The 18,639-nt window shown below is 27.4% G+C and overlaps 2 protein-coding genes across 2 annotated transcripts in view; both read left to right on the forward strand.

Moving 5' to 3' along the window:
• LOC132936306 (fatty acyl-CoA reductase 1-like) overlaps positions 1–7,708 on the forward strand; it is a 44,666-nt gene extending 36,958 nt beyond the window's left edge. The window contains exons 7-9 of the mRNA XM_061003003.1: positions 3,065–3,313; positions 7,082–7,342; positions 7,424–7,708. Of these exons, the coding sequence (XP_060858986.1) occupies positions 3,065–3,313; positions 7,082–7,342; positions 7,424–7,511 (598 nt within the window). The 3' untranslated portion in view covers positions 7,512–7,708. The remainder of the gene's footprint in view (positions 1–3,064; positions 3,314–7,081; positions 7,343–7,423) is intronic.
• A 10,354-nt stretch (positions 7,709–18,062) lies between these two features.
• The window catches only part of LOC132936669 (fatty acyl-CoA reductase 1-like), a 32,400-nt gene continuing 31,823 nt past the window's right edge, over positions 18,063–18,639 (forward strand). Inside the window, exon 1 of the mRNA XM_061003434.1 lies at positions 18,063–18,265. The gene's annotated coding sequence lies outside the window, so the exon portion shown is untranslated. The remainder of the gene's footprint in view (positions 18,266–18,639) is intronic.

Here is an 18,639-nt window from a genome sequence, read left to right on the forward strand (position 1 = left end):
TCAACAGATCCGTCCTTTCTATTTGTACTGTTTTTGGGTCACTTGACAGTTGTTCTTTTTATTTCGCTAAGTTTTTGATTCTGTTTTTTTCATATTTTGTCTCATTCTAATGTGCAGGATATTATTTATTTGTTTTTTTATGTCAGTGTATGGTGTATTTTTTCCTAACGATTTGTTATAAAAGAAATTGATAGCTTTATATTATGATTTAATTTTCTTTCAACCTTATTATTATGTTAATCCCAAGTGGAGTTTCACAAATAGCTGACGGCTTCTTAACCACGTAACAAATTTATACTTTTCTTTTTCATTTATCATAAATTATAATTAATCTTAGTGCATGTTGCATATTAAAATTAAAAAAAAATTCTAAAGAAGTGTATAGTTGCCAAACATGTTTTAATAAAACAATGTCCTATAACATGTTCTAATAAAACAATAAACACTTATTATTTCAAAAACTACTGAGGATTTCGAAAATATTTTTTCATACAATATATTATTAAAAACGGAATTGTTCTCAATGTTTTATTCTAATTACTTTTTTTAATGACAACGTTCATTTATATTTCTTTATTCCAAAACAGAATATTTAATATAATAGTCTTAAAAGTACCTACATCGATATATAAAATCAAATTTTGGACAAGCAATTCATCAGTTGTAAGTACTTAATGTTTAGATGAGCGGAGTGAAACCTGCCCCGCCAAATGTATTGGCCCAATTCTCCTCTCATTAAAACTTTAAATACGCACTTATGAATAATAAATTACTAGTTCAAAATTTAATTTTTATTGATCTCTGAGTAATATTTGGAATATACAATAAATTATAAATGTATACAGTGTGTAGCAGAAATACCTGATAATATAATGAGAAATTAAAAATGTATATCATTTATAAAACGTATGAAACATATAATTGTACGAAAAAAATTATGATACTTAAAATATTATATTTTGAAAACATTTGATACAATTTATAATTTTTGTTTTCAGTATTTAAAAATAAAACATTAAAGATAAAATAAAGATAAAACATTTTATACAGTATTTGCAAGGCGAGTGTCTATAAAGTGAATACAAAAAAAATATGAATATTGATTTGAACAAAAGTTATTTAATTTGAAAATTATAATAATAAAAAAAAGTGAAAAATACATTAATCCCAAACATTTTGTAATGTATCTTTTTAAAATTATAAAAAGAAATATTTTCAGTAAACATTAGTGTTTTCTGAAATTATTATGAGTGTCTTGGGTTAAAGTTAAATGGATCAAATCGTATACCCCTTGCAACTGGTTGACTGACACAAAATGGGCAAGTACCTACATCACACATTTTGGGCTTTTACCATATTGTTCGACGTCTGTAAATCTTAGCATACACAAGCATAATAATGTCTTTAAGCCTAAAATCATCTTAAAAACAACTAACGTTTCGAAGAACAATAATTATATTAATAAGTTAAACTGTGGATACAAAGATAAATTTTAATACACAGTGTTTGTTACTATAGCTTCTTACAAAATATAATAATCGTACTTTTACTTCTATAGGCAAGTATACAGAGTGATTCTTTTAAAGGTACTCATTTTGTAGATAACTATATTAACCAAAAAATTGAAAATATTTTTATGACTATTTTATAGTCATAAGTTATAGCTTATGATGAATTTTTTTAAAAAATAAAATATTTTTTACTATTATTTTATCGTTATAATTTCTTATGTTTTTAATCAGCTGATATGATTTTCGAATAAACTATTGCGTGAATTGTTCATTTCATATTCCAAAGCAGAAAAAAAATACAAGAAAATCTAAATTATTGCTGTATAATATAGAAGGTTTTGAGGCTTGAGTGTTCTTCGTCATTAAGTATTAGGTACTAGGTAGATCACTACAATGATGGATGAGTTGAATTTCAATTCAATGATAAATCATTGCATAGGTATGAAAAACGAATACGGTTCTTTATTTTATAAGAATATTTTATAATTATTCATCCATATACCAAAAATAGTAATTTATTTTTCGATTAGTACGTCATACAGCATTTTATTTGCTCCAAAACGTTAGGACAAATACAAAAACGAATCTCGCAACATTTTAAAACCAATAAAAGATTCATTGCTCTGCTCAGAATTTAAAATCGAATTTCAAACGAGGAGTTGTTGATAATAATTATAACTTTATAAGTATTTACATTTTAAAGTTTTGATGAGAGGAGAAGTAAAGTTAGGTAGGTACTTATATCTAAGTATTTAAAGTTTAGATGAGCGGACTAGAGTGACTGTACCGAAAAATGTCGGTCCACTACACTGCTGAACAAAACTTTAAAATGTAAATACTTATATAGTTGTAACTTGTAACTAATTGACAACTCGTTTGAAATTCGATTTGAATACATTGAAATTCTTTATTAACATATTCTGCTTTGAAATAAAATCATATTTTGTCATTCAAAATGGTAATTAATGTTATGATAAACTGATGAGTAGAGTATCACAGAAGTAGATAACCCGCAAAATATCAGTCCAATTCTTTGCTTATCTATATACTCTAAATACTAGTTAATAGTTATAGTGAAACCTCAATCAATATACCGGACACTCTCGGTCACTGAAATTTTATCTGTTTTTCAGAGGGTTCAGTTTTTAAAGAAAGTCTTTAGTTTGTTTTCAAAAAAACGTCCACCGTTTGGAGTTGCCCGCTAAAGGAGGTCTTACTGTATAACTAATTAACTATAGTGGTACTTACCCAATTGTTTGAAATTAAATTATTCAAATATTGATATTTGAAATTCATAGAGAAATATTTTGCTTCGGTAAATTAAATAATAAACCATATGATGGCGTTAAAAATAGTAAAAAACTTTCGTCGTGACGTGCAATATATTGTTAAAAGAAAATATTTCCAAAAACCTTAATATATTTCAGGAAAATCGGGATTTCCTTTAAAATAATCATCTTTTTACCAGTGGTTTAATTGTTTTTTTTTATCATACCATAGTAAATATTACTATATCTGTTTTTAATTTTATTATTATGATTTTGTGAATTTAGCTCGTCGTCGGACAACCCACTGACGGTGTACAACTCATCGTCGGTTAAGAAGTCGATTACCAACGGCCAAATTATGCAATTCGCAGTAAAGTATTTTATATTGCATCCGTTCGATGAGATTTTATGGAGGCCGAGAATTTTAATTACGGGTTCAAAACGGCTCTTTTACTATCTCACAATTATCCAACAAGTTTTACCGGCTATGCTCATCGATTTCGTACTGAAGACTACCGGACAACCACAAACAACGTAAGTCACAAATTTATTTGAAATGTTTTTTTTAATTCAATATTTCAATAAATTTGATAAAAAAATGAAACAGGTGATTGCCATATTTCAAATTTATTTTAAGACCGTCAATCGACATAATTGTTAGGCTATAAATAATCATGGGACATTATTTTTTATGTATTAGGTGCAGGAAATGGTACATTGGTACCCATATGGTAAATACATACGGAAAATAAAAAAAAGTCTGTAATAGCTTATACATTTAATAATTATTATTTGAAGTATTATTATAAGTACCTACACAATGGTTTACAATAATTTGTGTTATTAACAATCAACGACTACGACTGCGTGGAATGACAATTATTATTATATCACAAAAAAATGTTTTTTTTCGGTTCATTTTTCTGATACTATTTTTTGAATTTACATAATATTATAGATATTATAAGATATTAATACCGTTTTCAAAATAGTTGCAAATAATTAAATTTAACCTATTTGTTTGGACTTTTTTTCCTTTTTAATATTCGATGATTATTTTTAAAGAAACTCGATACATTTATACATTTTTAATCGTAATATTTTAATGTGTTTTTGGAATTTTTATTTTATACTTCATTTTTTGAGAAATGAAATGCATTTTTAATGGCTTTTTAGTGCGCGCATTAAATCCACAGCTCTATAATAATAAACGTTTAAGCCCGAATGTCATATTATTAAAATGTATTGTTGACAGTCTACGTATAAAACCCATGATTTAATCAATTTAATCTTTATAGTAATAGTATAATTATTATTATAATACCTATGGTCAATATTCATATTATAATTTATGGGCTCGATATTCATACTGCGTCGTTGGAATATCCATGTGTCGTTAAAGGCAAGGAGTTCAAAAATGAAAAATAATAAAATTACCATAACTTAAACCGTTCGATATAATTAATACGAATGTCACGAACGGTAGTAACATTTAGGTACCTTCCTACGTGAAGTTATAGTTCAAACGACCAATAGACGATAATATTATTATGCTCGTAATAAACAATTACGTCATAATATAATATTACAATAGAAGATAGAAGTAATAATTTTAGTCACACCTGCCCTATTTTCTCTGACTAATGTTAATCTGTTTTTAATTTACTTTTTATGTGTCTGGTTGTGCTATACATTACATTTTCTCTATCGCATTGGCACTTGATAGACAGCTATTATCAGCTAGTCTGAAATAAAACATTTTATAATTTTTTTCTCCAAACATATCCCATAAAAATTATTGTGATTAATAAACGACACCCGATAACTATGAACTCTGTGTTTGTGATTTTAAAACTTCGTCATAATCCATAATATATAAAATGTATCTATGGCAAGCGCATATCGAGGATTTTTTTTTATGGAGGTGTTTTAATTTTATATTTAAACATAACTTGTGGGGGGGATTTCACATAGTTTATTGTAGTCATCAATCTTTATATTAATATAATATCGAATATGAAATAGAAAACTGAAGCATATGACAAATATAATATTTGCATAAATACCCCCCCCCCCAGCTCTATCTCAAATGTTGATATATTTTGTGCAAATTTAAACCACAAACTATATTTTCAAGTATTTTTTTTATTAAAAAAAAAAAACATTTTTATCAACATTAAATAATGTTGTAGAAAAAAAAACTAAACAATTGAAGGTTTAAAAATAAATTCTTAAAAACTTCAATAACAATAATATAGATTATACATTCTCGATCACATTGGCACTTGATAGACAGCTATAGCATACGTCTTATAATAGCTACCGGCTAATCTGAAAAAATTTACAATATTTCTTTAGTCATTAATCTTTATATTAATATAGCATCAAGTATGAAATAGAATTATATGAGAACATATTATTATTATCTTAGAGAAATCTGAAGCGTAGGTATCACAAATATATTATTTTTTACATAAATACGATTGAAGGGAGGCCACTGATTTGTATTATGGTATATATTTTATGATAATGCCGGTAGTATTCAGAGAAAAGTTAACTTTAAATTTCTCAGACTAATTGGGAGGCCCCCACATCTAAATAATGGCTCGGTCTAAATTGATACATTTTTAGACTACCTATTATAGCACAGTACGCTTTCCTAACTTGTTTTATACTATTTCGTACCAACAAGTAACTTATATCAACACAATAATCATTATCAAAAATAAAATATCATGTTAAATGTTTAAAAGCATGGACAAAACGTCTAAATATTGATAGTTATTAAAATGTAAAGTGAAAATAATAGTGCCTTGATTTTGATGTATAGGCATTTCAAAGTACTTAAATGTTAACAGCAGAGTATTTAATGTCTATTTAAGGATCTCTGCTACAAGTTCTCAGTTTTTTTATTTAATGGACATATTATTATTAAATAATAATGCACTGAACGCAAGTTTTACTTAACGTTTAAACTTTTATACTTTTTAAAGTGTTTTTTCGTAGCAATTTTCGTATCTTTGTTGCTTGGCTTGGGTAGAAATAAAGACAACAATTATTTTATAAACATGATATTTCCTCGTCAACGCCCGTGGCAATAGTGTTAGTCGTAAATGACGATAGCGTGAGTGTGATTGTATACACGGGTACTTGGCCATCAACTCACGCACTACTTGATACTGCATGGGTGCACAATATAATATGTCAACAGCAGAACAAAAACAAAAAGCAAGATTTTTTGGAATTTACGGGAAAAATTCTCAAGCCTCGTAAAATGGTCTGACTTAATTATTTTTTTTTTTTTGTTAGTAAGAGGGTGGTTTTCTAAATGATGCATTGGACTTTGATTTTTCATTTCGTTGCTTTAAAAAAAAAATAAAAGCTTCTAAAAATTGGCCATATTTAAAATCATATTATGTATATAGTTTGGAAATAGAATTCAAGTCAAATGCACCCTGTAAGTCGTAAGAAGTGTTTCTCTTGCAAAAAACAAAAAATGTTTCGTAATCGGACCACTTTACGAGGTGTGAGAGTTTTTCCTGTTAACCCTGTTGCAAAAATAACAGGTCACGTGCAGGCCCTATAATAATGTTGTAATTATTAATTATTATCTATAAAAAAGGAACCCCATTGAATTACTTATTGATTACTTTTCACTCTTTATGGATATAACAATTCTAAGGGTCATTCTCAACTTATAGTTGTAGTTGTTGGTGTTCAGATAAATAAATAAAACACTGGTGGTCTAAGTAAAAGTTCACTAGTTTGCCGCTTTCAAGCAAAGAAGAAAGTTTTCCGTCCATTAATAACCATCTTAAGCAAAAAAAAAATACAAGAGGAAATGTATTGTTATATTATTTGTTTATTTGAACATTTATACAACGTTTTACTGGCTATTTTATAAAACATCAAACATAAATAATTAAATAGGACCATACTATGCTTTTTCTTTACGGTTTCTGGCGACTTTTTACGATATGAAAAGTCGTTTATGTTATATAGTAACAGTGTTGTAAATTGTATAAGTAAATGTATTAAAAAACTTTTAAAATTATGTAATTGGAAAGTATTTAATATAATGTGTTGGACAAATATTTTGTATTTGAAAATCAACTACTTTTTAAAATTATTATTCGTAAGATCTCAGAAAACTTTTTGATAATCATTAAATTATAATTGAATTTACATTTCAAATCAAACTATTAATCATTTATTATTTATTTTATATTTCATTAATAGATAATCATTTATTTTTCATGCCATTTTCAAACACTGATTATCAAATTGTATACTCGTTTTCAGTAACTTGGTAAATTTGCAACGAAAAATATATATAGCGACAATGGCGTTGTCGAATTTCACTTTGAAGACGTGGACGTTCAAAAATGCGAATTTCTTAAGTCTGCTCACACACATCCCGGAAGATGAAAAAGACGATTTCGATTTCGACTTCAACGATTTAAATGTAGAAGATGCGTTTATAACTTGCCTTACTGGAGCGCAAAAATATTTGTTCAATACCAATTCCAACAAAATAACGCAAGCGAGGAAGAAAATGAAAAAGTCAGTTACAGTAGCATGATATTATGTACCCATACAATAATTATTGTAAAACAATAACCTAAAATTCATGTTTTTTTTCAGATTGGTTTGGATTGACAGAGTTTGGATAACAATATTATTTATTTTTATTGCCTACTGCTTATATTCAATCATATCCTCGAGATTTTGAATATTATAATATTTAAAACGATTTTGAAAATATACTTTTAGTCATAATGATATATTATATATATATTATCATATAGTCTGTTGTGTAATGATTTGTATAAGATTTATAAAAACATTAAAAAATGTATACGATGACTGCCATGATATAATAAATTGTGCAAATAAATATACATCGTCAAGATTAACTTAAAATAGTCACATTTCGTTTTTTTTTTTTTAACGATAGTGAGTTCTATTATTTGACAGTACATTTTTAAAACTGGATATTTCAAATAAATTACTAATCCACTCGAAATATTTAGCTCTCAGTCTGGAATGAAAAGCCCTTGCAGTCTTGAACTGAATTAAAAAGTCATATTGAGTTAGAATCAAAACTATATTTATGGTCAGTTTCGCTGCAACGGCCAGCAAAACGTTGAGTACGTTTTCTTAGACTTTTATTATCATTTTTGGCAAAAGCTTTACTCGGTGTCACCACATATAACATAATCAAGCGATTCAATGCTCTATGTCTCGTCTCAATTGGTATTTTGGTACCCTGTTCTGGATAATAAATTAGCTCAGCGATTGAAATAATATGTATAATACCCGGGTGATTAATATTGTTTTATTTATTTATTTATTTATACTTTTGGAATGACAACATAAAGTTTTAATCTCATCTTTGAAAGTAGAATATTAGAATATTCCAATACATAAAAATCGAATTTATGACAATTTGTTTATGAATTATAACTTATAGTAGTATTTAAAGTGTTGATGAACAGGGTGGAGAGGTACACGGTTACACTGTAAAATGTTGGACCACTACTTCACTCATTTAAACTTTAAATACTTATAATTAGTAACTAGCTCTTAAACTACTTGTCCTAATTTCGATTAAAATGTTATTTTGTAACGACTTGAGAGTTGAGATCATGTAAAATAAATATTTTCAAAAAAATTTATACTTTTTAAAATTATGGTGGTTCTCGATAAAAGAAGCACCTGGTATTATTGTATAATATACCAGTATACAAATATTCACGATCACTAATCAGCCCTATCTGGCCGTACATATTATAGATATAATATGTATTGGTACATTAATTAGTAGCGCAGATCCGGACCCCTCCTTGTTGGGGATTGAATAAATGTAAACAATTAGGTTTAATTTGAATTTTTTTCTTGAATATTTTATTATTTATAAATTTTAATACGACGAAGAATAATAAGGCCATACATTATACGACCAATTAGATACCTATTGAAATCAAACTTCCTAGAATTACTTGTTTACGATAAAAACTACACATGTGAGTCATTTGCGTCACATGTGGGATACACTTGACCAAACCTCGAAACACCTGTGGGTACCTACTTCACCAAGTATACCAACACACCTTGAAACTTTTCCCTGTGCACTTTTCATTTTTGATTCATTTTTTCGTTCAACAAAAATCCAATTTGGAAATCAAAAAACTACAAAGCATTAAGTTAAAAACATACCACTTTTCACTATATATTCTGAAAAGTTGATTGAAACCTCAATAGAACTGCATATTTTAGAAACTATTTATTTTCTTGCAAAAAGTAATTTTTTCGCATAAGTTCATAACCTGTTTTAAATTTTTAATCGCTATTTTAACGCTGGAAAGGTTACTTTAATGATAATGACGAGTTTATAAAGAATGAATATATTTCAATCTTCACAATCGTCTTTGAATGAAAATGGTCTGTGAATGTTTTAGGGTTACAATGACACAACAATTAAACAATTTTGGTAGAATTCCAACTTATTTAACAAAATCCAATTGGTTTGCAGAACTTCATGGTATTGGAGCTATTTGTGATATATCAACTTTGATATCAGACCGCACAGACCAATGACCATATAGGTCTTTCCAGGTTTTAATTTTCATCTTCAACTATACTTGTTTAAAAATACCACCATCTGTACCAGATGCGCTAGAGCGCACGCAATAAGTCTATAGATACATTTACCGTGGTATAAATATATAGGCTACATACTACATAAATACATAATATACCTATAATAGTACCTTTATTATATTATTATTAATATGTAACAAAACAATAGCTTGTTATTATTTCGTAACTGGGTCAAAATTCAAACATGAGAATTTTATTATTTATTTAGTATTTTGAGTTGAGTATTTTCAAAATACAAAATACTTTTAAAATGTATTTAAAATATAGAACACTAATGAAAATTTTTTTTCGTCAGAAAATACAAAATAAAAAATGTATTTAAAATTCTGAAAGACCCACCCCTAGTTATAATGGTATCTTACTCGAGAGCATATTTCGTGGTGATTACACGTAAAGTAGATACGATATATGGCTCCCAGTAAGTATGTGTATAAAAATATCAAAAGTGGCCCTAGATTTAAAAAATATTGACCACACCTTCTCTAATGTACGTAAAAAATGTTCAACCACGTTGTATTTTATTGCAGGTAAAAGTGTGCAATCGTGGATTGCATCTCTGTTTTTATCGAATTACGATTTTCTGAATTATTTTTTTCTTTTAATATCAATAATCAAGGCCCTGACAGCCTTCGTTCATGACAATGTATCATTATTATTATGATCCTCTACAATATAATTATCTTTAACAATTATACGACAACGATGTCGTATATTGCAGTCGATGAGCAATCTAACAAAATAAACACAACTATACTTACCTATACCAACTACTATGTAAAACGCGATTCGATTACAAGGACATATTAATATTATTTTCAGCACTGATTTAATGGGGTTATTTTGGTTCGGGGTTTGGGTAAATTAATTTCGGTAAACTCTATTAACCCGGTGTGATATGTGCGTTTATGTAGACAATCGCGGGTATTACATCGCTTTTGGTATATACCCTGCAGTAGTTGATCGGTATTTTAGGTACTTTGTCTTTAATCGAATTCAAAGGAACGCGAGTCATCCGTGGAGGCCAAGCTCAACCTCAGAATTAATCTTCCAGCAGATGGATCCCCGCGCGTATACCGAATTAACCGTTCTAATAGCGATAATAAATATAATGTGACTTGTAGGTACCTGGTCAATGATCCAACAACGAATTCCGTTCGAAAATTAAATTCAGTAACAAATCGAAACATTTAGCCACGGCCATTAAATTTTAATTAAGTTATAGGTATCACATAATATTATTACAACGATATAATATAGTAGTATAGTTACTCGAATACGTTTTGTTATTTTAAACATATTAATTAATTATAATTTTTCAATTCGGCGACCGACGAGTACTTTACTATACCACTTTTGCTGCTACTGTTATAAACTATTTACTCTTCTTTCCGCCACCCGACTTACACCGCACAAACGACGCAACGATATTTGAATAAACATGATAAAATAATAATTAAAAATCTAAAAATATTCAACTATCTTATATCGATTATTAATATATTATTAGCTATCTCTAGCCAATAATAAAGCGGGAGATGTCTGTTTTTACGATTTGAGTCATTATATAGGTAAGCTTTTAAAATTGTATGAAATATGTAATTTATTTAAAAATAAAAATTTAAAAAAATTGTGTACCATATTATCTAAAAGTTATGTCATAATTTTACAAAAAAAGAACAATTTTAAAAGTTGGTTTATTGTATTAAATACTAATAACTAATAACTATAATAAATAATATCCAACAGGGACCCAATTGGTAAGTGATCAGTTAACCGATAAAATAATACTATTTGTAGCTAATGGCTAATACCCAGGGCTTGAATTTGAAAAAAAATTCCATTGTATGTTATTTACAATTAAAACGCTTAACAAGTTTTTCGTTTATCGTTATTTAGAACTAAAACGTTGTACAAGGTTTGCGTTTATCGTTATTTAAAATAGTGTTAATACCTACCAATTAAATTTAAAAATAATAACTAATGTGGCCCAGATATGGAATATAATATAATCAATTCTTAGATTGTTTGCATGAAATAAATGTTTCTACGAAATCAATAGACCTTTTAAATAAATAGATTTTAAAATATTTCGTTTCGCATTATTTTTCGTTCAATGATATTCTATAAATTACGTTTAGTGTTATTTTTTGTTTAGTGATATTCTATCAATTACATTTTGCGTTATGTTTTGTTTAATGATATATAATATAATATTTTGTTAATCGTTATGTTTTGTTTTGCGGTATTTAATTATTTTTTATTTTTGTTTTCCGTTATAATAACGTTTACAAATTACAATTGTTTTTTGTCAAATATAACGTTATAATCATAACTTTATCATAACGTTTGCAAGCCCTGCTAATACCTATATAACCATTAACATAGTAATTCGTAAACCTTGGTTGATATGTCATTAATTATACATTTTTTCTGTGTGTAACCAATAGTTATTTCTATTAACCTATAAAGTTTAAAAGAAAAAAAAATATTTTTCATAATTTCATTAAATTTGTCATGAACAGTGAAACATTCAGTCTCGAAAATTGTCGAGACAAATATTTCAAATTCAAACCCCTAACAATTATTATATTGTAATAGCAACTGTTCAGTATCATGGCTCTACAGAGATCATTTTTAGAAATCCATTCTTATTCAAGTCATTCTCGTGAAAACACTGTGAGACAATCCGTATAAATGTATTATTTTTATTAAGTTAAATACTTTTAAAATAATGTTTCATTGTCTATACTGAGTGATTTTCAAGCACGCTCAATCCATTTTTAATTTTATGTTTAAATTATGCATGATGTATTTTAATTCTGATTTTTGAAATTTTCAAGTGATATTATGTATTATTATTACTTATATTATTTATTAGTATAGTCCTGGATTTGAGTATAAAAGTCAATGAAAATAAGCTATTCCAACACTCATAAAGTTGTGATAAGTAGGAATACACATTTAATTACTTCTACAATATCGATAAATAGATAGTTAAATATTGTTAAACGTTATGTTGGGAATTTAGTGTTATTTATTTTTTTTTATTATTTACAATTTGACTGTAGTCTATAATTTATAACACTACTTACTGATCATTTGAAGGCTGAGTTGTATGCACTAAAATGTAGCAAAATATGCCATATACAATATGCAGTCAAAATCATGAAAATATTCAACAAATATGTAAGAAAAAAGAATTTTAATTGTGTTATATGGTCAAACAATGCAAAATAATAATGCAAGATAATTATTATTACAATTTTATAAATGTATGAGGTATTAGGATTATTTAAAACAAATTAATCAACTTATAATAAGGCACCTACTTAATTAGAAAATCGGAGTTTGATGCGGCCTGATAAAAAAATAGTTATCAAAATCTGACAGTTCTACAATAAGGCCTGTAAATTATTACTGTGAAGTCATTTTTTTAGATTTAATACACCCTATCGACCCTTGGTATGGGTAGTAGTTTAGTGGAAAAGTATTATAATTAAGGCGAAAGCTAAAATATAAAATTAAATTGTCAAATTTTATAAAATTTCGGTAATTTTGAAAAACTGGCACCAGGCCCCTCTAGCAAATTTTGTCTTGAGTAACATAATAATATATTATGGTACTAAAAAATGTTCGAGATTATTTATTTTTGTACTGTATCAAAGTTTTGATTTAGTGATAAAAATGTAACATAATATTATCGAGTTTGTATATTATTTTTAACATTTTGGTTGTAATGACTATGTCGATAATCATAACCAATTTTTACTGCGGTCATCCCTCGAATGTCATTATAAACGATTTCTAAAGTAAATACATTTTTAACTCATTAGCTGTATTACCTGACGTTAAATGCGTTATTTCCCGGGGATAATTGAAACCGAGACGTGCAATCCACCCACGGCGGATCGTAATAAATAACTTTTTTTCACGAGAACCCAATTTCAAGCAGAAATAATATCTAGTCTAAAAAAAATTTGATGTTTTTATGTGAGCAGACGTTTCATCAATATGAAATTATTTAAAAATACACATATGAAAGAATCCAATTAGATATAAATTATTGCAATTTTGATATGAATTACTATAACCTACATAATATTAATATAGACATTATGAACACGTCATCTTCTATCTGGAAGAGCGATATTATGTTTTTTGATTATATAAATAATAATTATTAATTATTATAAATTAGCATTTAATGAGAAATTGTATGCTGCATTCATACAGTTATAAATCAATTCTGGTATTAAAATACAGAGGTTAAACCATATACCTATTTGTAGATACTAGATATAAATTGAATAAAATATGCTGCACTACTATAGGTATCTACTCCCAGACAATAGGTATTTTCTCAATGTCAATTTGATTAATTCGATGGAAAAAATCAATGTATAAGACTTTTTGACTTTTTTTAAGAGCAGTGTTGAGTCACAACTATACTATGATATAAAGAATACGATAATATAAACATATCTGTAAACATTTAAAAGGATAATATCAAACTATTTTCAATTATCATTTTTTTTTTGATAGTTTCTGTTTTGATTCAGTTGAATTGTTCTCAGTTGTTTTTGTCGTAATCGGTTGAGTATTTTTTCAGTTGCTTAATTTTAGTTTTTAATAGGAATGGCAACATTTTTGACCAACACCTATAACTGAACCATAAAAACAGACGGCTTCGCTCACAAGCTAATTTCCAATTTATAAAATATAACTTAGGTTATTAACCAGCTTAACATACAGAAAATTATATTCAATCATATTAATAACAACTATTTTGTTATCAGTAACCAATGGTGACCATACAAATTAATAAAAAATATTCCATGTGCATTGTGCATGAGCCAAAATTAAATCGATGCGCATAGAACACTGCAAGGTATATAAGTGACATTATTGGAATTTCGTTATTATCATAATCAAAAAAACGAAGTCTACAGTTTACACTAGTACATATTTCTTTCAAATTATAATCTAGAATGAATTGTTATTTGCTACTAGATCGCAGCACATAACGAATAATTCATTAATACCTCTTTACGACCAAATTAAAATTTGTTCTTTAGCACTTAACTTAGATTGAACATGTCACTTATACCGCTTGTCATCTAGGCTCCCAAATTCATGTGGGTCATTTATCTATGGCAACATATAGGGGTTGAAAAAACAAGAAATGACCACTCCCCAAGTCTGTTGATATTACTTTTAATAACCGTTCAGTCATTATTTCTGAGTCTATAGAGGAAAAAAAACAGACAAAATTATTTTTTATAAACCAGGTAATCCGTTTAACGTAAAACAATCATTATTTCAAAAAGTATTAACATTTTCGAAAATATGCCAAAAAGTATGACATTTATATGAATAATAAACAATTTAAGAGTTCCTAGTTTCTAGTTCATTTATTCCATAAAAATATTGACATTTAAAAAAATTGTAAAAAAAACTACATTACTTAAATAAACGTTTTTAATTAAATTTACAAATTGGATATTCCAGCATTAAAAAAATAAAAATAAAACATTTTAATATTTTACTGTATTTGTAACGCAAGCGTCAATATATTATGTATAAAAAAATGTTTCAAGTTTTTCCATTTGTCAGGCCATTCTGTTACACATTGTATAATATATCAGTATATCTGATTTGGTCCCGAAATGTCAGAATAGGGTTGCGAAAGGTGTATAGTGTATACGAATTGACTCACATTATTTAAAAAAAGTTTTCAAATTTCCTTTCCATTTTATTATGCAGACATTTAGGTCGATCTACACTTTATGGAGGTATATAATTAAAAATTGTGTTTTTAGTTGAGAAATAGGTTACCCATAATGCATAGGTTTTGATTTTAATTTTTTTTTTAGAAATAATTTGTTTGTTTTTTTTTTATAATAAATATATGACATATGACATTTTTATGAAAAACCAATTTTAAAAAATCGATTTTATTATTTTGGTGCAATTAAAAAACCAACGATCGTAGATGTTTGAAATTTTTACCAAATATTTAAATTACCCGAACTTTACTCTATTTATAGCCATGAGATATTTTCGGTAGAGATATTATTTTTTTGTTTAAATATTTAATTTGATTATTCATATAAGTATGCTTGGATGACATAACGTCTCCGCTAAAAATCGTTTATCGTATGCAATAATTTATCATTGAATTCAAATATAACACTTCCATTACAATGACATGCTTGAGAAGTACTGTACAGGAGAGCATACTTGTTCACCTTTTTTAAATTAGTATTTCGGATTTCCAAATTTTTATATACTAATAATATTTAATAATAATATAGGTAGATAGGTATGTGCCTGTATACCTATTTATTATAGTGTTACTTATATTATAAAAAGCCGTAGGTTGCTTATAAAAAATAAATTAATAAATAATACTGAAAATATTAAGGTAATAACATTATTGTCAGACAAATTTATTAAATAACGATATGGTGAATGATGAATAAACATTAGCATCGTATAATTGAGTTCAATCAGAGCTCCGTAACTTATTGGTATTGTGTCTACTATAAAGTTTATAGGTATTGTTACGCGACCATATTTTAATGCATGCAATAATAATACTGTAATGGTCTCGTCTGAATTTGCAGTGAAAAAATTCTAACTGTAGTAGTATAGTTACGTCATAGGCCGTCATTTTTTGCTTCGTAGTAAATACACGGTTTTAACATATATATTAATATGTGTGGAGGACATTGGAGGTAACACGTATATTTATTATTTATAGATGTATATTAGGTATATTATATTGGTATATGCGTGATGAAAGCTATTTTCAAACTCCAACTTACCGATAATGTCTTAATTCATTAAAATATTAAATGTACTACCTACAACCATTTGGGCTTCCACCCTATTATTTATTTATCGTACTATGGCAACACATTTCAACAAACTAATATAATTCATAATACACACCTAATGTAAATAAAACAAATAGGTACTCACCAAAATAAATGAAATAAAACAGTCAGAATAGTTAAGATGGCTAATAGACTGGTTTAGGTAAACAAAGTTATATGGTAACTTAAAAGATTGAACTAGTTTTTTGAAGTTTTAGATTTTGATGCGTCTAAGTTTGAGATCTAATTCAGGGTTTGGCAACCTTTTTGATGTCAAGAGCCAAAAAAATTAATAGAAAATTGTTCACGGGCTACAATTTGAATATAGGTATATCTCAGGTATTCACAAATTATTGATGTATATTATACTTTATTAATTTACAAAAATGTGTAATCATATCAAATTTAATTTATTTAATTTCATAACTGTTAGATTCTTTAATTTAACAAGTATCTACAAACACACAAAAGAAAATTGTTTAATCGTTTTCTAATTGTTTTGATCCACAGAATCCAGTTCATACTTTCTGCCCCTAAATTCTAGTTGATTGCTTCTGGCGTGGGCGTGTGGACCTTGGATATCTCAAAATTATTTTATATGTATTTAAAATACTTTCTGAACGGATGTATTTGTATCTGTATTTAATTACAATTTTAAAAGACTGTCTGTGATAACAATACGGCAAAAGTGATTTGGCGTAGGTCATTATAGCAACCGTGTGAATAGCCATCGTAAATATTATATTATAATAACATCATCATCGACGGGAAACCAGGGCTTGCATTTGAAAAATAAATTCCGTTTTATATTGTTAACAATTACAACATTACACAATTTTTGCGTTTATCGTTATTCAGAATTAAAAAGTTAACCAAGTCTTACATTTATCGTTGTAAAGAATTAAAACGTTATCCAAGTTTTGCGTTTATCGTTATTTAAAATAGTGTTAATACCTATTAAGTTTAAAAATAATAACTAATGCGGGTAGGTAATGACCAGGATTCGGAATATAATAGAATAAATTCTTAGATTGATGAAATAAATGTTTCTACAAAACCAATAGACCTTTTAAATAAATATATTTTAAAATATTTCGTTTTGCGTTATTTTTCGTTCAATGATATTCTATAAATTACGTTTTGCGTTATATTTTATTTAATGAAATATATTAATATATTTTGTTAACCGTTATGTTTTGTTTTGCGGTATTTATATTATTTTTGATTATCGCTTTTCGTTATAATAACGTTTACAAATTGAAATAGTTTTTTTGTCAAATATAACGTTATAATCATAGGGTTATCAGAACGTTTGCAAGCCCTGCGGTTAACGACTTGGATCGTTTTGCATTCTCGTCGATGTCATCATATTTGGAATTTGGCGAGTATTAACATGACAATTTATCACTTCAAAAGTAAATATTATATACTTCAGAAACCGCCATATACGTATGAATACCTACTAGTGAATATTGAAATAACGGACGCTGACATATTATTATTGTTTTATGAAATACGTCAAACACAGTTCGCTCGGCGATCGCAGTAATTATTCATAACAACGTGAAACGACCGATCAAATATTTCCATCGCGATATTTTCTAGCAACACAACGAAAGGTAAAATATTATTATGGTATTGTAGACGTCGTGTCCACGTGATTCACATTAGGAGAAACATTTGGTGTCTTGAATTTTAATTAAGGAAACCTTGTGTGTGTTTAACACAATAGATCGTTGTCGTATAATAATATAAAATATTATTTCGTTGCGTCGAACGTTATTTTCTCTATCAGAGCCGCATAACCATTTTTACACTGCGTTCAGACGGTAACGTCTTGTCCGCTGAAGTATAATTTGTCAACAAATCGCCACTTCGTACGATAAGTTTATTTATTTTGTTTTTTTTTTTTATCCAATTGTGTTTGTCGTTTATCGCGCAAAAGGTAAGGCTTGGCAATTATTATTATTATACTTATTGATTGTTATTTTAAGACGTTCGTGATTATAATACGTGTAATTTTATTTGTACAAATATTTTCAAACACAAAATAATATATTTGAAGTCCTGTAATCTGTAGCTAGGGTAAAACAAAAATTACACAACATTCACAACTAGTTTGAAGTCTGTGTGTTTATGAATTTAAATACTCATAATAAGGGACCGGATTTAAGAGCAATGTGCAATATTATTTTTTTGGGTGTGCACTAAGACTAAAATGAATTCCAAGTGCATAATATTCGTTTCATGTAACAGCTGAACGTCTTCAGAAGTGAAACATTTATTTTAAATTGTTCAATGTTTTTTTTTTGTTTTTAG

Source organism: Metopolophium dirhodum, chromosome 1 (assembly GCF_019925205.1).
Source record: "Metopolophium dirhodum isolate CAU chromosome 1, ASM1992520v1, whole genome shotgun sequence".
Lineage (NCBI taxonomy): Eukaryota > Metazoa > Arthropoda > Insecta > Hemiptera > Aphididae > Metopolophium > Metopolophium dirhodum.